The following is a 10,539-nucleotide window of genomic DNA, read 5'->3' on the forward strand; positions in this document are numbered from 1 at the left end:
CCACCTCCCTTTATCACCTGAAGAAAACCAGGAACATCGTTAACAGCATTAATATTGTCCGTGGTCCTGGGGTGTTTGTTTTTCCTAATGGAATTGGTTATATACCCTTGGTTGTCCTTATCTCTGAAGCCTCCCTAAATTCTTCAGAGGTCCCCTCCTGCACTGTCCCTGAAACTGCCTAATAACCCTAGCTTCCCCTGTGCCTCAATATTAGTGCAAAATCTCTTATATCCATTAAAAACTATACCGTAATAGTATTTCTGCATCATGATACCTGATGGGATGTACCGGGATTTGGGGGATCCCACTCCTTCTTCTGCATCAAGTCTGAAGGCATACTCTGCAAAAATCACATGAAAACAAGACAGCTGGTGAAAAGGACTTGATTTTATTACTATTCCATATTTGCCATGTATTTGAAATGATACTAAAAATACATCAAGTGTCCCCCAAGCCAATGGTTGTTCTACTAGGGCCTAATTCAGCAGTAAGACATGAAATCTTTCAGGTTTTAATGGAACATGTTAGTTACTGAGATTTTCAAGTTGGTTTTGCCATCTCACTCAGTTCTCTTGGTTAATTTTATAAGGTTTCCTCAAGGATATGTGTGAGTCTTGCAGAAGTTAACCAGATGCCTGGAAAATGTATCCAGGATTTTGAAACAAGAAGCCAGTGAAGAAGTCAGGGGAGACCGGGAGCTCAGGGGACCCTGATGGAGGCCTGTTCAGCAGCCACACTGCCTGCCTGGAAGGGGGGTGAAGGTGGCCCAGGACCTCCCTGGGACTTCCACTCTTAGCCCAGCATTTAGGAAAACAAGGACATTTGCAAACAACATCGGCTTCCAGTTAAAGAAACTAGGAAAAAGAGTTAATGAGAAAAAAAAAAAAAGCCCACAACATGGGTCAGAGCAGGAATGTAAGAGATGGGAAACACACTATTAACGAAACCCAACCCTGGCTACTTGAGGTCAGTAAAACTGACACATCTCTAGCAAGACCGAGCCTAAGGAGCCGCAAAGTGGCCAGGGCCAGTGCTGCACCTCCCCCTGCAGTGACCTTTAGGGCTAATGGCTTTTGCCACGGTTCCTAGGTCCGGCTGGGCAAGGAACCAGTGCACAGGGGGAGAACAGCAAAACCCCCTGAAGATATAGATAAGATGGAAGCCTGTTGAAAGATAACGACCCCAAGGAGCCACTACAGGAATGCTGACCGCACGGAACCTTATCTCGCCTTCTCAAGGCCCACAAACTTTATTCTAATACAACTGTCTCTCTAAAATGTTTTCTCTTTCTAAAAATATTTTCTCTTTGTCTAAAAAGGTCATTGGTTTGCTGATTAAAAAAGAACATACAAAATCTAATAACTAGGCTAATTCAAATGAAACATTACTAAACTCTGTGTATTAATAGAACTGTTAGCTTAATAATTTCTCTGTTGTATGCTTAGCCTTGTTAGTATTAATCTTAATGATAAAAATATTACATTGTGAAGAGTAAAACTCACCCGTGCTAATTAATAGTAATTTAGTGGTAGTGAGTAGTTAAAACAAAAAAAAAAAAAATCACATAAAACAAAAAGAAAAATTAATAGCCTAACTACTTAGGAATGTGCCTGGTTCCCCATGTAAATCACTGCCCTGTCAATGATAAGCTAAACCTATAAGCAAGCTGATTTCTTCACTGATGTTCGCCATCCCTATGCCTTTAGAAAAACATATATATACTGGTCACCAACTCAAAGAAAATTACACTCAGAATTACACTCTCTCTGGAAGTGTGTCTGTTTGTCATTTCTTTCGCCGAATCCCTGACCACCCTGCACAGTCTCTCAACCCTGAGACGGCCTCATCGTTCGCTGCTGTGCTGGTCCGCGACAGGCCAGCAGCAAGAAGAAAATGTCACCCTCCCTGCTTGCGGCCACCAAGAAAGAAAAACGAGATTCTGAGCAGCTCCGTGTCCGCAAATCCGACAGCTCAGATGAAATAGACAAGATTCTTGAAAGACACAAGCTACCAAACGGCAGGACAGACAGCGTGCCTGAGCGGCAGTCCGCGAGCAAGGAGCTTGAGCATGCAGCAGAAACTTTCCTGCAAATGGGACTGCAGGCCCAGGTGGATTTTCCAGCAGGCAGGCATGGCAGGCATGGTTGCAAGGACCAGGTCCATGGGGGAAGATGCCACGAGGACAGCCGTTCTGGCGCCAGGAATGAGCTCACGGTGACAGACAAGGATTCTCGGAACCAATGTCAACACAAGTCTGCAATGCACTGATGACGTGTCAAAGGGGTATGTGGTGACCAGGGTCTGGTCTGCCCAGGAGGCAGGTAGGTCAATCTGCGTGATCTGAGAGCAGCAGTCATGGTGCAGGCACACGGCGACTCAGCAGAGCCCCTGGAGAACAGCTCCTGTTGCCACACCCAGTGCTGACCCCACATCTGGCAGGGCCGTGAATGTCCGCGGACCGACAAGAGACTCCAAAAAAAACTATAGCTAATGTCCTACTGAACAGAGAAAAGCTGTGTTTTCTCTCTTGGGGCAGGAACAAGCCAGAAATCTCTCACGGCCATTTTCAGCATGCCTTGGAAGCATCAGCCGATGGTGAGACAAGAAAGAACTTGAAAGAGACAAAGCTGAGTCTGCACATGGCTGACCTGCTCGGAGAGCCCTGACACGACCCACAGAGACCCCACCAGCTGGCGACCCCTGGCTGTGGGGCCCAAGGCCAACATGCCAACTGGGGCCCTGGGGAGTGTAGCTGGGTCGGCCTGAGCGTGTGTGGCACCAGGTGAGCTGGAGACAGCTCCCTGGGTGTGGGGAAGCCACAGGTGCTGGGAAGCCTTTTGGGGCACCTTGACAGCTGGGGAGGCCCCCGTCTCTCACTCCTGCACCCCAAGATTTAACATGTTTTAAGATGTCAGTTTTCTCCAAACTGGTCTATAAACCACACTGTGGAAACAAGGGGCTTCTTTCACAGCTGGTTCCAAACGCCGCGCGGAACCATCTGGACTCGCGCTACAGACTCTGAAGAGGAAAAAGGCAGAGCAGGTTGGAGGGTGTGCGTCCCCGCTGGAATAAAGTTCAAAGGTAGCTGTGGCTGTTGCCTGCTGCCGGCCTATGGGCATAGGGCCCCCCCCCCAAGCAGTTGGGCTTCTTAGAAAGCCAGGCACCCCTGGGCCTGTTTCCTGCGAACCTGTTTCTGTGTTTGCCTGAGAGAGAGAAGCCCACGAACACTTTCCTGAAACCCTGCATGACAGCCTTCAAGTGGTAGCTGCTGGGACAGAAGCAGTGTGGGCGTCTGGCTGTCCAGCATCAAGTGGGCAGCAGACCCAGGGCCCACCTGCAGGAAGCCACTCAGCAGGGAGGGCTGGCGCGGTTGCCGGTATGGGGCGGAGACGCTCTGGGTGACGGCAGAGGCGACATCGCACGTCCCGTTTTGCTCCCAGGGGAAGACTCCGTGTCGTCACAAGATGCGTGCGGCCGAGAGCAGGACATGCCGAGCCTGGGCGGTGCTGGTCAGGACCCCCTCCTGGCGTCCCAGGCACGACGTGGAGGGGGCCGGCCGTGTTGCGTATCCTGCAGGACGGGGCGCGGGCTGGGGTACCTTTGGCTGGGTAGGCCGGAGTGAGCAGGTCCCCCATGCCGTCCAGGTTCAACACGTTGCCTCTCTGGACAGCAGTCCCAGGCAGGCTCCACCCTTCGGGGTACGGCTGCACCCCAGGCGCAGAGGAGTCGGCCGGGTCTGAGAACAAGATGACACCTGAGGCCCCCGCCGCTGCGGTGTTCCTGACATAAGTGGAGAGCCTGGGGAGCAGGGGATGCTGGCTGGCCTGGGGCACCTAGGTGCAAAGCAGGCTGGGCGGTGCTGCTGCGCGGAGCCCCTGGGGCAGGGTGGGGCGCTGGATGATGGAGAATTGTGGGTGCCTTGGGGGCTGGAGGGGGTGGTGACGGCATCTGTGGAGGTATCAGCCTGCACCCCTGAAACCTGCCAACCAGTAAACGCAATTTCCAGGGGTCTCAGGCAGCAAAAGGCAACTTTCTCCAGGACAACACAGGGCAGGTTAGGGTTAGGGTTAGGGTTAGGTGGGGCGGCCCGGAGCACAGGCACCTTGTTTGCTCTGAAAACCTTCCCGTATCTGGCGAGGATGATCCTCCCGGCGCAGCTGATGCCCATCTCCCTCTCCAGCAGCAGAAAGTCCTCGGTGTGCCCGTAGTTCACGTACACGAGGTCCCCCTGTGAGGGATAGCTGCATCAGGCCTGGACCATGGCCAGACCAGCGTGCAGCTTAGGGGCAGCCCTGCGAAGCTAAAAAGGGGTGGTGTGTAAGACAGCCTGGGCCGGCCCGAGTGGCAGGAGCTGCCAAGGAGAACGGGAATAAAATAGCGGCCACACCCCAGCTGCTCAGTTTCCACCCTTGGCCTTGGCCTCATGGTGAGTGGGTGTGTTCCACCCCATGAATCGGTGCCAGCCAGGCCGCAGCAGGCCCTGTGCAGGGTCCCTGCCCCAGGATCACGGGCAGGGGACCAGCCATGGCAGGGTGTGGTGCAGGCACGTCCAGGACTCCCCCGGGCACTGCCTTGGCCTGCCTACCACACAGGTTTATAAAATAGGCAGGTGTGAGGGGCTGAGTGTCTTCACCTCTGGCGTGCTCTGGGCTGAGAAGGCATTATATGGCGGGACGATGTTTGTGACGTTCTCATAGCCACCCGGTGCTGCCTCGAGGCCTGAGGTCTTGAAAATCTAACAAGAAACACACAAAGTTGGACAGGAACATTCCAGATTGCTGTTGAAGAATAACACATTTTGCCCCCAACTGTCCACTTAAAGTTGTGCTTCCTGAAAATAGGGTCTACCCTTGCACAGGCCACCCTCCCAGACAGTGGCGAGAGAGAGCTCTGTCCTGTCTTCAAAGCAGCAGCTTCTAGAAATGCCTGGGCCTGTGGCAGCTGGGTGCTCAGGAGCCAAGGGGGCTCCAGAGACGGCACCCACCCCTCCACCTCCCGCCATGCATGGCCCCTTTGTCTGCCCCAAACAAATTGCCCCAGCCCCCTGCCTGCTGCCTCCAGCCCTCCCCGCAAGGCTGAAATGACTCAACATTTCACCCGGATGCTTATGATTGGCCCATGGATGAGCGAGCTCAACACACCAAAGCCTGGACTTGTCGCACCCCGGGCCTGCGTCTGGTGCCCTCTGACACCAGTGTCATCGGAGGCCCTTGCCCCTCCCTCCAGGGAGCCACAGCCGCATCCCGCCTGCTCCTTGATCCCAGCCTCCCTCCACCCTGCCCCACGGGCTGTGCCACCTCTCGGCAGGACTCCGCGCCCAGCCCCTCGCCTTGTCCAGCCTGACCTGTTGCCTGCCCGGGCTGTGAGCGCCGGCCACACCTGTGAGTTCAGGGCTGCCAGCGGTTCCTGCTGTCTAAGTGGGGCCTCAGCCCCTCGGACAGCACAGAAGCCTGAGGACATGCTGTTGTGCGCTCTCCGTGGCCACTTTGCACCTGACTGTTAAATAGAGAAGAGCTTATTCTCCCGCTCATGGAGCCACTGTGTTTCCCAGCCTTTGCCGATACAATTTACCTGCCCAGAAGTAAGCATTTTGTGGGCCTCCCCGGTGGCGCAGCGGTTGAGCGCTGGGTTGCGAAGCTGCCCGCAGCCTCTGCAGTGCCGGTTCGATCCCCGGCTGCTCCCCAGCCACCGGAGGAGGGTCCCGCATGGCGCGCAGACCTCTCCTGCCGCCCGCTGCTCCCCTCAGCAGTGTACTTCGGTCCTTCTGCCTGCTCTGCTCCCCGCTCTGGCTCTGGTGAATTCTCTCACCCTCCCGCGCTTCTGACTGTACCCAGTGCTTGGATAAATAAATAAATCTTTAAAAAAAAAAAGTAAGCATTTTGTTTGCTTTTTCGTGTCATCAGCCCCTGGGGACATTAATACTTTCAGGACGGGGTCTCTTGACTCCTGGACTGCGCTGAGTGACCCTCCTGTGTGGAGCTGGCCCTGATCCGTGCTCACCCCACAAACTTGCGGCATGTCCCACACCTGCCTCAATTTACCTACACAGAGGAGCCACGTCCTCGGGTTCACTCTGACTCATGACCTAGCCCCGTGGGGGCTGGCACTGGGCCCCACGGCATCAGCCCACAGCCCATGGGCTCCTAAGCTCAGGAGCCCGCTGCGGCCTGGCAAGTGTCCATTTGGACTGCACCCACGTCCCATTTCACAGAATACGGTGGACACGTAAAAGCACGAACGGTGTCAGCAGTGCTCTGTCACCTCCAGCTCTCTAGCCCCTGCACGTCCACGGCTGACATGTAGTTGGGGTTCGTCTCGTTGGGGTAAGACAGGAGAACGTCGTAATGAACCAGCTTGACCACATCCAGTCCAAATTCCTCCCACTGGCTTTGGATTTTCTTGGCAAGCAGGAAGTTCTGTTCTGTTCCGGCCAGGTGACGGAGCTTTGTAAATGAACTAGAATGAAAATGAGATAGAAGCTGGGTTACAGCCGCCGTCCGGATACCAGGCCAAGTGCACACTCTCCCGCAGGCATGGCGGTGCCGTGTCCACCCCAGGCTGAAGCTGCACTGGCGGGCACAGGCCCATGCCCCGGCCAAAAAGGCATACTCTGTGGTGAGCAGGGAGTTGCATGATTAGGGGAAAGTGTATTTCCGTGAGATGGAAGAGTAACCCTGAACTTTTGCCTGGTTATTCGCTAGTCTCTCTTTGTGTCTAACAGAAGAAAACTTTGTGTTTATCATCAGGAATAACAACATAGCACATTATCAAACCAGAATCGCCAAAAGGAAATCACAGCGATGGGTAATGGGCCATTCAGGCCTCCTGGGCTGGAGAGAGTGGGGCAAGCGTTGCACAGCTTGGAGAAGCCAGACCAGATTTATGGCATTAGCCCCTGTAGCTGAGCCTCGCTCCCTCCCACCTCTCGCCACCTGGCCTGTGGCCAGTCGACTCCAGCCCTTCCACGTTGTCTGAGCCACCTCCCGGTCTGCCGGTGCATTGAGCACCCCGCATACCTGCACACAGCTTTGCTTTCTGTGCCCGCAGGTGTCTCGGCTAGGAGGCCACACCCTCCACTGGCCTGCTCACATATTTTTCCTTCTTTGAAAAGTAACAGAACACTTGAAATGCCTACCAAAAGCCCCCACCTACTCCTCCTCCTAGGTGCTGGCAAGACTGAGGGCCACGCCTCTTTGGTCCCTAAATTCTTGGGCTCTTCATTTAATGCACTTCACTCTTGGCGTCTTCCTTGGTGAGCAATACCTATGTCGAGGCGGGTGTGGAGGAAGGAACAGCCGACCCCAGCGAGGTGACAGGCTGCAATCCAGCTGATCACACAGGACACTGCCCCTGCGCTCTTGTGCGTAGCCCCAGTGAAGATGAGACACAAGTGTCACATCGGTTGAGTGTTTTCACTTGCTCCAGTTCAGTTGTGGACACTTAAAGCGGAACTTCGTGACCCTGCCCAACCATAGACACGTGGTGGGGCTGAACCGTGGTCCCTTACTCTAAGGACCTGCTTCCGTGGTCTAGCTGGAACCTCGGAAGGGAGAAGAGACGGAACACTGGCACCTCTCTACAGAAGGTCAATTTTAATTGTAAAGAAAACAACAGGTTGACAGGAAGCGGAGGGAAGAAGAGACAGCAAACAGCCCGTAACAGCTGGAAAGGTTTGTTTACACCGAGGGAGGCAGACTGATGGGCCTGCCAGACACAGAAAAGGACGTTCTCGAGATAAAGAGCAACATGACGCCATCACTGTGTGAACAACAAACAGGCCTCAACATACTTGGCAACAATTTCCAGAGTAAGCTGGAAAAACAGACAATTCACAACCTGGAGGAGACTGTTAACTGTCATCTTGGTAGAATCTGGTCACCCCGCAATTCAGAAACTAAAGAAATGCGAATCAAGATGCCAGTCAGCTTCAGAAGAAAAATCATGCGACCATATCAGCTGATGCAGGAAAGCAATTTGATAGACTGTCCATTCATAAGTTTAGAGCTGTGGCACCTTCGGCCATCCTGGAGGAGAGGGCAGCTGCCGTGACTTCATGGCGAAACAGAATCCTTTCCCCTGAGGTTCCAAGATGCAGGATGTTTGCTCTCCTCAGTCTTCCCCGGGACAGTGCCGGGGTTCTGTTCAGCACAAGTACACAAAATCATAAAAGACCCACAGATTGGAAAGAGAAATAAAAACTCCCTACTCAAAGATGCAGAGCCCTAACAAACGAAGAAATAACTTCTAGACCTAATGAGAGCTTAGACAGGCCACAAGATGCAAGACAGCGCACAGAACCCAACAGTGTTTCCACGTATTAACAGCAAACATGAAAGCATGAAGTGACTCACAGTGGATTAATACTTGACCTAAAGACACATCAAGCTTGGATGGCCACCTCGCACACGCCTCCTGAGATCCTGGTGCCTCAGGGGCTCTTTGGTGTCCAAGCCTCGCTGCCACGTTCCCAGCAGAGACTCCCGGACAGCCACACTCATTGTGCGTGTTATAGGGAATAAGCGGAGGAATCGTTGAGAAGAGTACAGTGGTGGGAATCACCCCACACGCTGCAGAGGCTCCCTGTGGACCGTGAATGCTCGAGGCAGAGCAGGACACTGGGGGACTCAGCAGATCAGAGAGCCCAGAGGCGTGCACAGCTATGCCCGTTTTCTTAATAAAGGCACAAAAGCAGTGAAATGAAAGGAGAAACGTGTCAGCGGATGCTGCTGAGCAACTACACAGCCAGAGGCAGAGAAAGCTTCTCCGCAGATGTGCACCCCGAGAGTAACCGGATGCGAGGCAGAGAGTAGAGTGTAGACGGTGAAGTCAGGAGGACAGTGTAGGGAGGAGGCATCTGAGGCTGAGGAGCTCTTAACCTGAGCCCTAAGTGTGACCCCTGGCAGGGAGGACCAGTCCCTCAGGCCTGACTGAAATGGATGGCAGGTCACCCTGTCTGACAAGATGCCCATGGAGCCCAGGCCATGGGGCGCAGGATGAGAACTGGCATGGGGGTGGGGGGGACGCAGGTCACAGGCACCGCCAGCACCACCAGAGTCGGCTGCTGGACTGGGGAGACACGGGTGGCAAGGGAGGGCCAGCCGAGCCCCCCCCCACTATCCAGCTGGGAGTAATTAAGCCAGAGTGAAAACTGCTCAAAGCAAGGGCCGGGTGTGTCCGCGATGGCCCCGCTGGCGGCTGCAGGAAGCAGGGAGAAGGTGGCCGTCAGGCCCCGTGGGACTCACCGGAGGAAGGGCCTGATGCTCCCGGTGTCCATCCCCGAGACCAGCTTCCTGTGGACGCTGTGGTGCCAGCCCGGTGCCCAGGCTGCTCCCTCCAGCAGCTTCGCCATCCAGCCTGGGGGAGGGGTTGTCAAGGCCACCCCAGCCGGCCCGCCCGCCCTCTCCCCAAGGCAGACCCAGTGCACACTTACCCACCAGGACCCCGGCCAGGAAGGCCACCAGCACCGCCAAGCACAAGCCCAGGCACAGCCAGCCCCGGGCCCTGGCCATGGCAGTCTCTGCTGCTGCCCGCCGGCCCCAACCACGCTGCTGGGCCAGGACGCTGCAGAGAGGATGTGGCTGGTGAGCACCACCGCCGCCAGGAAGGGGTAGGGACAGGCTGTGCTGGGCCCGGGAGGGGGAGGCTGGGAGGGCCAGGCTGACCATCCTCCCCGGGGGGTGGGCCTGAGCCTTGTCTTCCCTGTGGGTGGCCCTGCCTCTGGCCTGCCTGGTCACTCTGTGAAGTGTCTCTGGAGGCAGGGGCACCCCGTAAGCCTGAGCTCCTTGATATCAAAGTGGATGCAATGGGGCTGCTTGCCGGCCCCCATACTGGTGCCCACATTTGCATCAGTGAAATAATGGGAGGCAGCTCGGGCCTCTGCTCCACTTGTAGGGCGCAACCCCCAAGCCCCCCTCAGCTCAGAAGAGCGCAGGAGCCTCTGCTCTCCCCTGACCGGGCTCCTGAAGTGCTTTGACAGGGGAGTGCAGGGATGGCTCTTGCTCCACTGAGGTAGCTCCTGGTGGCCCCTGAGGGAGCTGGGCCAGAAGACTGACATGCCGGCCAGCTTGGAAGATTCTGCCCTTCCTTTGCCCCCATTCTCCAGAGAAGGGAGCCCACCCCCCCCACACAGAGTTAATAGCTGGTTTGGCATAGTGAGGAAGCCCCGGGAACCCCGGAAGTGCAGGGTTTTGGGGGCTTCCAGGCCGACAGATGCGTCAACACCCGAGGGTGATGCACCCCAGGGAGGCGTCCCCACCCCTGGGGACAGACACACCTGCCCAGGCCCCCTCGTCCCTGAACCTCTTCATTTGGACTGGGAAGTGTGTTTCCAGAGTCCTGAGAGCCCCTTTGGCAAAGTGACTGAGCTGAAAGGGGGTTGGGCATTCTGGCCTGTAGCCCGCAGGCAGGCAACCTCCTGAACTTGCCCTGGCACCTGAGCACAGGTGGGTGAGGAGAGCAGTGGTGGCAGGGGCGCCGAGCCGCAGGACACTGTCTCTAGGCTGGTGTCTGGGCTGAGCCGCATTGCCAGACATGCAGCTG

At 55.5% G+C, this 10,539-nt stretch overlaps 1 protein-coding gene across 1 annotated transcript; it reads right to left on the reverse strand.

Annotated features, from left to right (window-relative positions):
• Positions 1-234: 234 nt before the first annotated feature.
• On the reverse strand, positions 235-9,509 carry LOC119230300 (N-acetylated-alpha-linked acidic dipeptidase 2-like). Its single transcript, XM_054688539.1, is given in 9 exon segments — positions 235-308; positions 311-340; positions 3,599-3,780; positions 4,031-4,033; positions 4,101-4,228; positions 4,634-4,737; positions 6,272-6,456; positions 9,243-9,354; positions 9,431-9,509. Coding segments are annotated over 9 exon segments (897 nt in total).
• Between the last annotated feature and the right edge of the window lie 1,030 nt (positions 9,510-10,539).

The sequence above is a fragment of the Talpa occidentalis genome, unplaced genomic scaffold (assembly GCF_014898055.3).
Source record: "Talpa occidentalis isolate TD23 unplaced genomic scaffold, MPIMG_talOcc4v2.1 talOcc4.62, whole genome shotgun sequence".
In the NCBI taxonomy this organism is placed as follows: Eukaryota; Metazoa; Chordata; class Mammalia; order Eulipotyphla; family Talpidae; genus Talpa; species Talpa occidentalis.